Here is a 14,675-nt window from a genome sequence, read left to right on the forward strand (position 1 = left end):
AGCCAGTACTTACCACTATATATTTTTGGTCTGACCGACCTCCGCAGCCTTTTCTGATCTATGACAGCACTTTCAACACACTGGGAGGTATTATTTATCTTCCTCCCATGGTTTGGGTGACAAAGAAGCATCCTTGGGAAAATACCACAAGGAAGGTTACCCCTTAGGAAACAACAAAACACTTTCTCAGTGTACCCTTTCAGGCTTCTCGTTTAACTTGTCTTACTGACAGGAATTAAAGCCACATGTCCATACATGCCAGAGGCTTTATAATAACTGAAGATCAGTTGAGAGTTCAAATACCCTCCATGTTCCTTTGCTCCATGTGGGTAACAGGGACAGGAGAGATTGTTCACATGTGAACAGCAGAGACTGAGGAGCAGACTAAGGCAGGGGTGGTGGATAGGATTCCAGAGTTTTGCAAAGAGAATTGAGCATTAGCTATACAAGGAAAACACCAGGACTACAGTGTAGACTCAACCTCCAAGGGTCAGAATTGTCTCAACAAAAGTCGACCTTGTATATAGTGAGGGTAAATGACAAAGAGTAAATAGTTGCGTGCCCTCCCTGGTGGCACAGGGTGCTAAAGCACAGTAATGAGAAGCGAATATCACTTCAGCATGAGTTCGATCCCTGGCCCGGGAGGTGATCCACATGGCGCAGCAGACCTCTCCTGACCCACCCGCTGCTCCCCTCAGCAGTGTACTTCATCAGTCGGCCTGTTCTGCTCCCCACTCTGTCTCTGGTGAATCCTCTCACCGCCTCTGCACCTCTGGCCTGTACTGCAGCTCTGTATGAGTAAATAAATAAATCTTTTTTTTTTTTTTTAAAGCAATTCAAACTTAAAAAAGAAAAAAGAAAAAACATATGCAAGAAATTCAAAACATGATTTTCCAAATAAAATAAGAGCTTTTCTCTTGTTCCCATAACATCCAGCAAGAATGGCACCTGTTGGTTATGGAGTCATTCAGGAACTCAAGCTAACTCTGCTATTTTCAACACAACCCATCTCTTAAGGTCTCCGGAGGCCATACCATTACAGATGAGGAACAGTGCTGATGAAAGTGTTTATGGGCCTGACCTGGAAGTGGCAAACAAGACGTCTGCCAGATTCTTTTGGCCAGAAGTTAATATAGCCACAGCTAACATGGGAGACTGGGGAGGACTATTTACCTGAATAGCCACCTGGTGATGAGGAGCATTTTACCGCCAACTGCCACCAGGTGCCTGGTGTTGTACCAAACATGTCAGCAGGTGCTTTCAATAGACTACCTCACCTAGTCTTTAACCAGTGTTAGGTGTGGTAGATACTATCATCTTTGTGATATTACCTCAGGAAACCGAGGTCCAAAAGTCTTAATAGTATGACAAAAATAAAAAATAAATATTTTTAAGACTAAAAGAAAAGCAAGAGTGAACAATTATGTTACTTTTTCATAAATCAAGTCCATGTTTTAATTGTATTAATAATTAAGAGATCCATTTGGTTCTCAGACTTTAAGATATCAAATTAAAATAAGGGTGGACTGTGGACTGTTCAACCCATCTTTTGGTTTCTAAGAGGATGAGTTGCTCTTTTGGTCTGACAGGTGGATGGATTACTTTTCCCTGCCAAAAAGTTCTCTGAAAACAATACACACAAGTACACACAAGTGTGCACACTCCCACGCAAGAGAATCAAAGTGACAGTTTGAGACTTCATGAGGGTAAACTTACATTGAAGAACAACACTTAGATGTAAAATATTCTCGTATCGATCTTTCATGATGATAAATCTTTGGAAAGAATCCATATGAAAGAGCTACTTACTGTCTATGTAGAATTTCCTCAGTAATTGCTCTTCCAGGAATTAGAAATTGAGACTGATTTCTAATAATCATCGAGGATAATGGTCCCAGTTTACGAGGTGATTATTCTTTTGCTAGGCTGTAGACCCTGTTGAAGATGGCTGCACCATTACCAAGATTATTTAGCCCACCTGTGTGTTTTTTTTCCTGCTTTTTCTCTTCATGTCCTCAGCCTCCAGGTCTGAAATTCAGTATTCCATATGCACTTTTTTTCTGTAAAAGATAAACATAAATGCAAGTAATAAAACACATGCCTCACTTCTTTTCCGCCGCTTATTACTGCAATGCTAAAAACAGATTATTTTTTAATAAATGAAAAATAAAAAGATAAGTGTGGGACGATCATTTCAAAGACAAAGGAGTTGTAATTTATGTCTTAGCTGTTCATCTCCACTGATTCTAACCTTTTATTTTTCTCTCATCCCAATAGGAATACTATGACAAAGGAGATTATATTATTAGGGAAGGCGAGGAAGGAAGTACCTTTTTCATTTTAGCAAAAGGAAAGGTAAATATTAATAAAAGCTTTCTAAATCTGTCTTTTGGAATGGGCTCTCCAAAAGTGCTGCAGTCCTTTGCAACATTACCCTCTGCATTGAGCAGGCTTGGGCGCCTCAACCCAGGAGAGGCTAGGCACTTATTTTGGGGGCATAGGAGAATTGGGATGGGTTCCCACTAAGACAGTAACTTCTCAATGACCTTAGACAGATCAGTTACTCTCTCTGGACCAGTTTTCATTGTGCAAAAAGTGACTAGATTATTTCTAAGGTCTTTTCTGTGAGTTTTACCCAAGGGTTCAAAAGCAGGGTTGGAATATTTTTCTTTCCAACAAATATGGCAAGCAGCTGTTGGAGGAGAATGAACTTGGCAATTGAGGATGTCTGTGGTCACCCATCAAGCTATAGAACAATGTGACTCAGAGTGTCAAATTCATGCAATAGCTCAAGTAGATATAGATGTGGATGAAAATGTTAAGCTAAATGTATAAGAGGTCTTTTTCTTTATTTAGATATTTAGTGGATCACCTGTTCTCAGTTGCAACTTTGTTCACTTTTAAGGGTTTTTCAGAGATAAGAAAGTATTTGTGAAAAACAGTAGGAAAGGTAAAATCTAAGTGCCTGGGTATATAGGCTATTGATTTTTACAAATAGTCTTTTTTACCATGGAAGAGCTTATCATCAGAAAGTCAGTCTCTGCCTTTTGTACAATGGATTGTGGTTGAACTTTGAATTAGGAAAAATTAACAATATAGATTTAAACCTCAGAAATTATTTGACACCCAGAGCTATTTTATGATTTCTTTCCAACCTTAATCCCATCCTATGAAAAATTATGACTAGTACACAAATTCCTTTTGTTATTTAAAAAAATTAATTCATTGTGACTTCCATAAATACTAATCAGAATTTCTAATCAGCGTGAAGCAACCATTGTTACAATGTTGAATTGAAATAATTCCAGTCACAAATATGGGATATTAAGGTTTTGTTTGGCTCAACCCTCAGGATTCTTGAACCTTTTGAGGCTCTTGAATACATTGAGACAACAGTGAAAGTTGTAGACCTTCCTCCGTATCCAATTTTTCTTACAGTTTTAGATTCTGTGAGTTAGTCAGTCAATGGATCCCAGATTCAGCACTCTTGTTAATGAGCCTTATTCTTATTACAATTTCACCTGAAATTAGTTTTTGAAGTAAGTTCCGACTAGGCAATGCTTATTTGCTTCAAGTATCCCTAGGAAGGAAATTGCATTCACACAAAACTTTTGATTTCGGGGAGGTGGCATTCTACTGGACAGTCTCCCTCCTCCAAAGGCGCCCTTCATTCGATCATAGGAAATCACAGGATTTCTTAGCCTGTCCATATGGAGAGACTTTAGCTTGTCATGACTACTACAAAGTTACAGCACAGGCTTGTCTTTTCCTTGTTCAGTCAAATTTGATATGTGTAGATAAATAGATACGTATGTAAGTCTATACATATAGATAGATAAAGGAGAGTGTTTAGGGCTTTAGTTGAGTGATTATGTGTTCAGAGTCTCCTTTTTTTGTTTAACAACATTTAGGTAAAAGTCACTCAGAGTACAGAAGGCCATGATCAACCACAACTGATAAAAACACTGCAGAAAGGAGAATACTTTGGAGAAAAAGCTCTTATCAGGTGAGCCCATGAATTTATATATCATACTTAAATAATTCTTGGATTATTACCAGTTTGTAACTGCTCATTTAAAATTGTCAAATTGAACCACTGAACTAATCATAGTCAGCATCCAGGAATTAAACAAAAATTTTAACTGACTTCTGAAAGTATTCATTGTTATGCAAAAATATAGTATATTCATTTTAGGTAGGAAACTAATGGGGTTTCTTAAGTTTGCCAGTAAAAATAAAATTGTTTTTCCACTAGGCTATTTAGTTTTAAAAAGAAAAATATTAATGAGTAAAATTATAATTTTCTTAAGAACTAGATTTTTAATTTCCAAGGTTTGAACTATCACCATTTTGCCCTTTTGAAAAATTATCAAATAATGACATTACATATTTTATGTGCTTTTAAATCATCTTGCCAAAAGTAGTATTTTTCTAAGATTTTTAAAAATTCACTTATTTTGTAAGTTGCAGAAGATACCCAAAATAGTGTGTTTGAAATTTCTAACTGAACCTTAGGTCTTTTGAGGTATGAGGTTATGTACTGTTGATCTAACTTATGGAGGAAATATTTATAAAGGTTAATAAAGTGGCTAAGGAGACACTTTGTACTTCCTGGAACTCAGAAAACAACCTCAAGTTGTTTTGAGGGTGTACTGAAGAAGCACATTTTCTTCAATATAAATAACTTTATAAAATATCAAGTCAAAGTTTTGAGGAATTCAGGTTTTTCTTTTTTGAGTTATATATGTTTTAAACCATTACTTGAAATTAGTTAAGAAATCACTTTAAATGTTACTACTACATACTTCTATTTCAAATTATACTTATAAAAAGGAGTAATATTTCTGTTCATTTATTGTCCTCTTAACTGTTGTCTAGGAAACCTTTTTTGATTTATATATGAGGGTTACATAAGTAAAGAACAAGGAAAAAGTGTTTATAAATGATCTGAAGACAAATTTGATTTAGAATTATATATCTCTTTTTAAAAGAAAGTTAACCATTTTAACACAGTTAAGTTATGGCTATTAGATAAGCAATTTGAAAATGAATTTAAAAACAAGCTGACTTTTTCTTCCCATTTTCTGGCTGGCAATGAATTCGTTCAGTAACAGGGAAGTTGTTCTTTTTTGCTTATCTGTACAGAGTAAAATACACTGGTGTACTGGCATCTTATGACATCATTATTCAGAGTTCAGTGTATTTGTTATTAAAGCTTATACATTATTTTCCACATAATACCAAGCAAAACAACTAGAACTTGAAAGTACACAGAATGTTTTAAAGTCAAATAGCTCTTGAAAGAAATATGCTCTCTGGTTTCACTGGATTTGAAATATTTTTTGCTGAATGTTGCAGCTAGCCAATTTCAGAATTTCTCTATGAGAAACATGGCCATTTATTTTTAATATAGACACTCAACTCTACAAATATTTGTAAGCATAAAGCTAAAACAAATGGGAGAGTGTATTGGATGCAAGTATTTTTACATTTTTGCACATTTTTTATGCTATCATTTTTTTAAGAACGTCAATGACTTAATATTCCTTATGTCCTATATATTTCTATCACTTGACGTTAAAATAGTCCAAGAAGTTCATTCACAGTTTCTATGCAAAAATAAAATGATGGCATTTACACAGTTGTGATGAAAGACATAGGTGTATTTATAAACATGTAATATTTAAAAGTGTTTGCAGAAAACATTCTTGGTGAAACTCATGCCAAGTAAAAAGGATTCCATACCTCTTTCCTTTTTTAAAATACCTACTCAGGGCTTCCCTGATGGTGCAGGGATTAAAGACTCAGCTCTATCAAGCTATCACTAGCCACTGCGGCATGAGTTCGATCCCTGCCCAGGGAGCTGACCCACATGCTCAGCAGACCTCTCCTGTCTTGCCCGTTGCTTCCCTCAGCAGTGTATTTCAGTAGATCTGCCTGCTCTGTTCTCCAGTTTGTCTCTGATGAATCCTCTCTCTACCCCAAGCACCTCTAGCCTACACCCCATTTTTGTGTGCATAAAAAATAAAACAACAAAAACAAAAAATCACTATTCAAATAGCTGTTGCACATCCAAGATCATGTGTATGTGTGTATATGTGGATGTATATGTATATATACATATCTAAATGTCTATAGATAGCTACACAATATAATTAAGTAAAATTTACCCAGCTTCGAATTCAAAAGCCCTTTAGGCTGAAATATTTTTATTGATTTTCTATAAGGATATGTGAACTTCTAAGGGACTGTGGGTTATGTGGATAGGAGAGTTCTTTGGAATTGTAGACATTGTGCAAAGGCTTTTCCAGTCCATCACTTGGGGAAGATGAAGGAACTAGGTGTGTAATACCATTTTTGATGAAGTTCAATATTCTTGCTACTCTAGGTTATTTTATATGAATCTCAGTACATAAATCTGGTTACGATATGGGTATTCCTTTTTTCAGGATCTTTAGTTGAGGAAACCTGACCAAGATCTCTAAAGAAATTGCTTCCTTTGGTGCTTGATTGATTGGTATTCAGTAGGTAGTGAAATGTGCCATCATTTGATCATATGTCAGGATTCACTATATTTAAGATAGCAATAGGCCCTTTGTTACATTACATACCCTAGAGGATAAAAGACAATGTGTTAATTACTCTTGGATTCATCATCTGCTGTAAAACATGCTCTGATACCAGAGATTTTAATGGGAACCATACATTTTAAATTCTATGAAAGTATTTTGGTATTTATTTAATTCATCGATGATATGGCTCTAAAGATTTCTGGGTTTGATCCTTGATTGTTTTCTTATATGCTGATTACTTGAATGTTTGACCAATAAACTTTATTCAGTCAGTGAATTTCAGTCTTGCTTGCTTATTAGTTAGCAATTCCTCTTTGGTCAGAAGCTAGTTGTTTTATTTTGGCTGACACAAAGCAAAAAATGAGGTGCATACACAGTTGCAATCATGGATTCCTCTTTCTTCTTAGGGCAGTTATCTTTCTAAATTCCTGTGGGGATGTCACTGGGACAATTCGAACTCCGGTTTTTTTTTGAAAGGGAGAATAAATTGTGATGCTTAAAATAAAACCCACAGTCTAAGCAAGGTTTAAGTAAATCATGTTTAAAGTAACAGATTCCCTAATACAAAATGGATGTTTAATTTCTGACTATAACATTGACTTTCTTGTTTTTGTCTACAGTGAAGATGTCAGATCAGCTAACATTATTGCAGAAGAAAATGATGTCGCCTGCCTGGTTATAGATCGAGAGTGAGTATGCTGATGTTGTCGGGAAGGCAGGCTCCTCGCCCCTTGGAAGACTTGGCCTTCTGTTACTCCCAGGGCCATCTGTCTTCCCATTCATCACCACTTGGAAATGTTGGCCAATCCTCAGCTGCGAGTACATTCTATTAAAATTCATGGGAAGGAACTGGGCCTTCTGATCTGAATCTGTCTGTGGCAGTGGCAGATGCTGGCAGGCTAAATATTTTGTGTGCAAAGTTTGTACATAAATATCAGCAATAGATTGACTTAAATTATGCCTCTTCAAGAGAAATAAATTTACTGGTAGTCCTATGGATTTTTCCCACACAACGTAGGGAACAATTTTATAATTTATTTCTAAAATGCTCGGCATTTCCAGGGTTGTTTTCATTTAACATTGTAGTGGTTGGGCCGCTGTGGTGGAGTAAGGGTTTGTGTCAGAGCTATCATGGCTTTGACATGATTTCAATCGTAGGCCAGGGAGCTAACTCACACATGGCGCAGCAGACCTCTTCTGGCTCACCGCTGTTCCCCTCAGCAGTGTATTTCAGTAGATCTGCCTGTTCTGCTCCGTACTCTGTCTCTGGTGAATGTTCTCACACCTGTAGTCTACACCCCAGGTTTTCTATGTTTAAAAAAAAAAACAACAACTAAAAATAACATTGTAATACTATATAAATAATATGTCAATATTAACCTCTAAATGTTTTAGGCTATTTTTCAGAATAAGTATCCTTTTATGTATTTAATCTGGCCTCTTAAATATTTGAATATTTACTAGTTATCTAGCTATAATAAGAATATTAAAATATACAAAAGATAGTTCTATCTAAATGTCAGTATGCTATGAAAGAAATAGGGCATATGCATAATGAATATGGACAAAAACAATAAAATGGTAAGAGCTACACAAGTAAGTTTGTGATGGACTGCTCACTGAACACCATTTATTGCACATAAAATCACTGAGATTGAGAGCTGGAGTATATAGCTGGAGATTATAGGTAGAGTATTTTGAAATCTTTTTATTTGGTATTTACAAACATTAAATAAGATAGTATCATAAACCCCATAAAACAATTTCAATAGTTATTAGTTTGTGATGATCTATCCCATTTTGTCACCCCCTTCTCTCTCTGTTTTCTGTATCCTATTTCTGAGCAACTTCCAACCATAGATTATTTCACTTTATAACTTTTAGCAACATCCGTAAAAGCTACATATTACTGCATCACTACAATAACACCAAGTGCCTAAAATGCCAACAATGAATAGTAGTATTACTTTGAGTTATAAAATTATCTTTCTTACAGATAAGTGTGTCCCAGATGGTTTGAAGGATGCCGGGTAGAATGCTAAGTGAAACTGTCAGAAAAAGAAAGAATATGTATTGTTATCACTCATTTGTGGTAGATAAAGAACAAAACGAGTGAACAAGCTAAGCAAAACAAAAACAAACAGGTTACAAGAAAAAAAGAAAGAGCTCTTAAATAGGGCAAACAGGTCAGTGGTAAGGTGATGAAAAGAAACCAGAACTCTGGTGGCAAACAGAATGCAGTAGATACCTATGCTAATTGAAGTGTGTGTGCACCTGCAATTTGTAAGCCAATAGGACTTCAGTTAAAAAAGTACAAGGGGCCTTCCCTGGTGGCGCAGCGGGTTAAAGCACAGCACTGAGAAGCTAAGGCCACTTCCGCATGAGTTCCATCCCTGCCTGCCCCGGAGATGACCCACATGGTGTGGCAGACCTCTCCTGACCCGCCCGCTGCTCCCCTCAGCAGTGTACTTCGTCAATCTGCCTGTTCTGCTCCCTGCTCTGTCTCTGGTGAATCCTCTCACCCTCCGCATCTTTGACCTGTACCCCAGTTCTGTATGAATAAATAAATAAATCTTAAAAAAAAAAAAAGGTGCAAGGAATTGCCCTGCTAATGCCATTTGGGATGGAGTAGGGCTCCTGTCCAGTTCTGATCCCTTTGTTTCCAGAGCATGTGTTCAAAAAGTTTAGTGATCACAATTCAGTAAAGGGGGCCAAATTTTATTTTATTTTTTTAAGTGTGGAAATAGGACTTCATAAAAAGGTAGATTTTTTTCTAGGCAAAGAGGAAACATGGAAGTCCATGCAAATGAACTTCAGAACAAAGGCACAGAACTTGGAAAGGGATGTTAGAAGAGATTAACTTTGGATATTAGCTCTCAAATGGAAAGTAGATTGGTACATGATTGTTCCAAGAAATGTGTTGTTTTATGAGTTCTGCAAAAGTGCATGCATGCACTGAAGTAGTTAGCTGTGTGATAAAATCTTATAAATGGTTTTGGAATGCTAGGATGAAAAATATGATGTCTCCTTTTCCTCTATTTTACACAGTTATACCAAATATTTACTTGCGTAATTATCATCTTAAAGAGGATGCAGTAATTGTTATAGTTTACAGATTATTTGGAAGTTTGTAGTTTTAAAATGTTTCATTTATATGTAGTTGAGAAGATACAAGAATAGAACATATTACAATAAGACATAAAAAGTTAAATAACTTTTTTCTGTGGTGTAAGGAAGCTAAATAGCAAACATGATGCCACCCTGGATTTCCTGAGATATTCTGCTTGTCCCAGCATATTTATTATGGGCATCCTCTTCCTACTAAACGTAGTTAGTCTGGATGACAAATTATACATCATCCTCCCTGTGGTTTACGGGCTAGATTAGGATCTATGCTAACCCATAATACCCTATATACTTTTCTCATATCGTTATTCACACTTTACTTAATTGTTTTACTTAACACCCGTCTTCCCACTCTCCTGTCGGCCTCCTGAGTGCAGAAACATTTATTTGTCCACTGCTGCTGCAATGCCAGCATCTGACTGTCCTTGGCACATGGACGTGCTCACCAGACATGGGCTGAACCAATGGGCACCATCCTTGCAATGAACTCTAGTGTCTGAAAGTCCATGGCTTTTTACTTTATTTTTATAAATCTTTGATTTAAAAAAAAATGCATAGAATGATTCCACAGCACAAAGGAGACTTAACATTTGATTGTGTTTCCTGTTTTTAGATGGAATAAAATATGGGTAATGAAGAAGAAGGCAGTAGCTTTAAGCACATGGCAGTGTTATCTGTGACATTTCCATCACTGATGGCAGGGACAGAGCTCAAAGAAGTTGATTAGTTGCCCCTCAGGCTGTCTGATTCAAATAAGTACAAGCTGCCCATATGCTACTGGAGCAGCTAGAATGTTACAGTGCTTTATATTTGATGTTCAGTTTAGTTTGTGAAGTGTTTCTCAGAACCTATGGTGTCAGTGTCATCTCCCTTTAAGATAATCAAATTTGCTTACAGCAGTGCTTGAATTGTGGCTCTGTTCCTATATTTCTCACTTCTCTGCATTTAATGGATGGGAGTCCATATAGAAGAATGAAGAGTAGAGTTTGAGACAAGTAGAAAATAACCAGTGTATGAGATAGATATACTGTTTACTGTATTATATATATAATATATGTGTAACATCTGTATGGATTGGTGATCAGTGGATGAGAGTTGAAGTCTTTGGAGCCAGGCAATCAGGGTGTAGTGACCACACACACATGTGTGGGTCCTGGTTTACTACATTTTACATATTTTGAGATCAATTTTCATTCCACTCCACTCATTTTTCGATATTTTGGTGCTTTAGGCGTGGCAAATTGATTATAGTATGTTTCCCAGGAGGACACTATTGTGTAGTAGGGAAATAATGCACCCTGGCAATCATAGATCAAGGTCGATTGTCAAATGTGGAAGTGGTAAAACATTGCAAAGATTGCACTCTTGAGGAAGGTTCTTTTTTTCTTATCTGCAGTGTGGTATGTGATAGCTGCCAGAGACAACATATAGGGAGGGTCAGGGAGATTAGAGAAGACACATAACCAATCTAGTCTCTGTGAAGGGCGAAGGCTGTCAAGGGGGGATGTTGGCTGACTGTCAGAGATGTACTCAGTTAAGGTACAAATTTGGATTTAATTTTGAAGGAATGTGAAATGAGGAGTATTGTCTGAGGACAGAGAAGAAATCAATTTTATCCTTGAATTGAAAATAAATAGCTTAATTTGATTAAGCAAATTTAGAAAAATATCTATAACCCATGAAAACTTTTGATTCTATAGACCATCTAGGTGATTTCCTTTCTACTATCTTCTTAAAAACAAGAGATAACTAATGGCAAAGCTGATAGGAATATTTCTCTTCTCACCGACAGCCTCTTTGTTTTTATATATTTACATTGGTAAATATATAATTTCTAATAGCTATGTTATGACAACTTTAAGATAACTATTATTGAAAACTGTTAAAAAGCCATGAATGACCCTATAAAACCTGTTTCTGAGTTCAAAAAGAATGTCAAGTTGCAATGGTAACCACCCATATAGAACTTTTGATTTTATTCTCTTCATCTAGAACCTTCAACCAAACAGTTGGGACTTTTGAAGAATTGCAAAAATACCTGGAAGGTTATGTAGCAAACTTGAACCGTGATGATGAAAAAAGACATGCAAAGTAAGTAGAGGAATATGAATTTGGCAACTGATAAATTTGAGGAAAAAGGGATGCTTTGTCATGTTGTATCTTTGTGAGCCTTAATAGAAGGTGGGGTGTATGTGGGGGAGTTCATTTTAATTGTTTCACAAAAAGGTCACTCTTGGCCCTCCCTGGTGGCGCAGCGGGTTAAAGCACAGCACTGAGAATCTAAAGCCGCTTCCGCATGAGTTCGATTCCCGCCTGCCCCGGAGGTGACCACATGGCGCGGCAGACCTCTCCTGACCCGCCCGCTGCTCCCCTCAGCAGTGTACTTCCTCGATCTGCCTGTTCTGCTCCTCACTCTGTCTCTGGTGAAGCCTCTCGCCGCCCCTGAGCCTCTGGCCTGTACCCCAGTTCTGTATGCACAAATAAATAAATCTTAAAAAAAAAAAAAAAGGTCACTCTTTACCACTAGTGAAGATATTATTTTAGTCTGCAAGTATCTAGATCTTATTTTTGTGTGAGATAAATCAAAATGTTGGGGAGAAATTTACTGATAAGGGGAAAGAATTTCTTTATCTGGTCTCTTAGTATGAAAGAATGTTAATACAGAACAAAGCCCACTTTCCTCTTTTCCTAGAAATTAAACAGGAAAGCTAAGGCATAGAGTAGCCCACTCATTTTCATTCTAGGTGAAGAATTTCTCTTTCTCTGCAGAGACGAATTAGGTAGAGTTCGAAATTTAGTATAAAGATGAAAAGTTTTTCAGTTAACAGAAAACGCTAATCGAAAAATTCACATTATTTGAAAATCCTTTGCTAAAACATTTTGTAGAGAGAACATATAAACTTACATTCACCAAATTGTACTGTCAAAAGTGGACTCTACAAAACTGAAGTTTGAGCAAAATGAGAGCATTCAATCAGGACCCTGTAAGTTCTGATTGATACGCCAAGAATTTACTTTGTAGTAGCAACAATTTATACATACATAACCCACAACAGTAAACTTTAACTAAGAGGAAAAAAAAGAAACCTTTCAAAAAAGAAAAAGAAAAAAAAAAAGAAAAAAAGAATTTTTTTTTCATGTTTCACAGAACCCTTCTTCAGGATCTGATAAAAATAGAACAGCCAAGATTCTCAGTGTGGCATTTTCCTGTCTGTGCAGCAAAGGAAATGGCTCTCTGGTTTCATTTCCTCTCATTGGCTTTTTAAAAACTCTATTGAGATGTATTTTAAATACCACATAAATCACCCCATTTACCTCTCTGAGTGAATTTGACATTTGTCCTTATTGTGTGTGTATGCGTGTGTGCATGTCATTTTGTTGTTATTGTTTGCTTTTCTCCCCAGATGTGACTAAATATGATGCTGTAAAAGTTGAGATAGCCTTTGGGGGAAATGTGGGGAGTAACAATTAGCAGAATTAAGATGATTATAATAGTGGAATTTATGGGTTGGCATGACCCCTACTTGACTAAGGGGTGTATTTAAAATCTCACTTCTCTTGCACAGGCGATCCATGTCTAACTGGAAGCTGTCCAAAGCACTCTCTCTGGAGATGATTCAGCTGAAGGAGAAGGTGGCCAGATTTTCCTCATCATCCCCATTCCAGAACCTTGAGATTATCGCAACACTGGGCGTTGGTGGGTTCGGAAGAGTTGAGCTTGTAAGGGGTTTACGTTTCAAGCATCTGAGAGAGCCTTTTGACTATTTTTTTTGTTTGTTTTATATTCCAGTGCGTCTTGCAGCAATATCTGACTTGCCATTGCTATCATCAGTGTTGATATTGAGAAAGTAAACTTTTCACTCTATTGTGTAGTATCTGGTGCATGCTAGTAAGTTGTAAAAATATAGCTGCTACTTCAAGCTTTTAACATCACATCTTCTGATGAATTGTTTCTTGATGGTAATTATTGGAGAATATGCCAAGGAAGCGTTCCCAGAGTCTATAAAACTTTAAAAAATGTATTTCCTATCAGCAAAATATAGGCATTCATGCTCTCATGACACATCACTATGTACGAAAGACAAGAAGACTGTCCCGTGGGCGTGCCAGAGAAGTGGCATCTTTAATAGTACAGTCCACCTCTTCAACAGCTCCCTCCCTTGTCTGTATTTGGCTTTCATTGTCCTATTTTTGGGTTGTTCAAATTTTTCTAGTAGAAAAAAGGGAAAGAATATGAACGCGAGGGGAGGTTTGAAGAGCAGCCTTCTGTCGTGTCGACTGGGGACAGCTGGCGACTTCCGGCCTGATGCCACTGCATCACCACCTCTCTGAGCTTTATAAAACCAGCTTCTGAAGAGACGCAGAGTGGCACTGTCACGTCAGGTGCTTAGAGAAACCTGGAGAATGGAGATCTGTGACCTTACTGTGTACACATGGCTCTGAGCTCCTGGCAATTAAAGCCCTTCTCTCCCGAGCAATTTTTAAATGATTCTCTGTACATTAACCTCTGGTAACTATGCTGACACATCCATCTGATATGAAATGCTGCCAGGATACTCTGGGATAGTACACTTCACACCCAGTCAGTACTTCATCTTTGATGGAGAGGAGGAAAGGAAGGGTTTTTTGATAGACCGAAGAGTACATGTAGTGTTTGGAGAAATAGGGGCAATCTCATCTGCCAAATAATCTTGGCAAAAGGATTGAATTAACAATGCTGAGATCAAGTTTTTCTCTCTAGCTAGTTAATAATTATTGAATCAGTAATCCCACGTTCATTTAAAAGTCATAGCAGCACCAGTGGCAAACATGAGAGCAGTTATTTCTGTGCAGTATTTTACTTGACATATAGATTGAGTTTTAAACCTATCTGGATAATTATCTACTAATATATATATAGATCTATCTATCTATCTATCTATCTATCTATCTATCTATCTATCTATCTATCTATCTATCTATCTATCTATCTATCTA

At 36.9% G+C, this 14,675-nt stretch overlaps 1 protein-coding gene across 2 annotated transcripts in view; it reads left to right on the top strand.

Annotated features, from left to right (window-relative positions):
- The window catches only part of PRKG2 (protein kinase, cGMP-dependent, type II), an 86,026-nt gene that overhangs the window by 44,600 nt on the left and 26,751 nt on the right, over positions 1 to 14,675 (top strand). For both annotated transcript variants that reach the window (XM_004681182.2, XM_012724307.1), the window contains exons 7-11: positions 2,278 to 2,355; positions 3,912 to 4,006; positions 7,193 to 7,261; positions 11,691 to 11,789; positions 13,265 to 13,418. In XM_004681182.2, the coding sequence (XP_004681239.1) occupies positions 2,278 to 2,355; positions 3,912 to 4,006; positions 7,193 to 7,261; positions 11,691 to 11,789; positions 13,265 to 13,418 (495 nt within the window). The remainder of the gene's footprint in view (positions 1 to 2,277; positions 2,356 to 3,911; positions 4,007 to 7,192; positions 7,262 to 11,690; positions 11,790 to 13,264; positions 13,419 to 14,675) is intronic.

The sequence above is a fragment of the Condylura cristata genome, unplaced genomic scaffold, assembly GCF_000260355.1.
Source record: "Condylura cristata isolate star-nosed mole 26May11 unplaced genomic scaffold, ConCri1.0 scaffold00012, whole genome shotgun sequence".
Classification (NCBI taxonomy): Eukaryota; Metazoa; Chordata; class Mammalia; order Eulipotyphla; family Talpidae; genus Condylura; species Condylura cristata.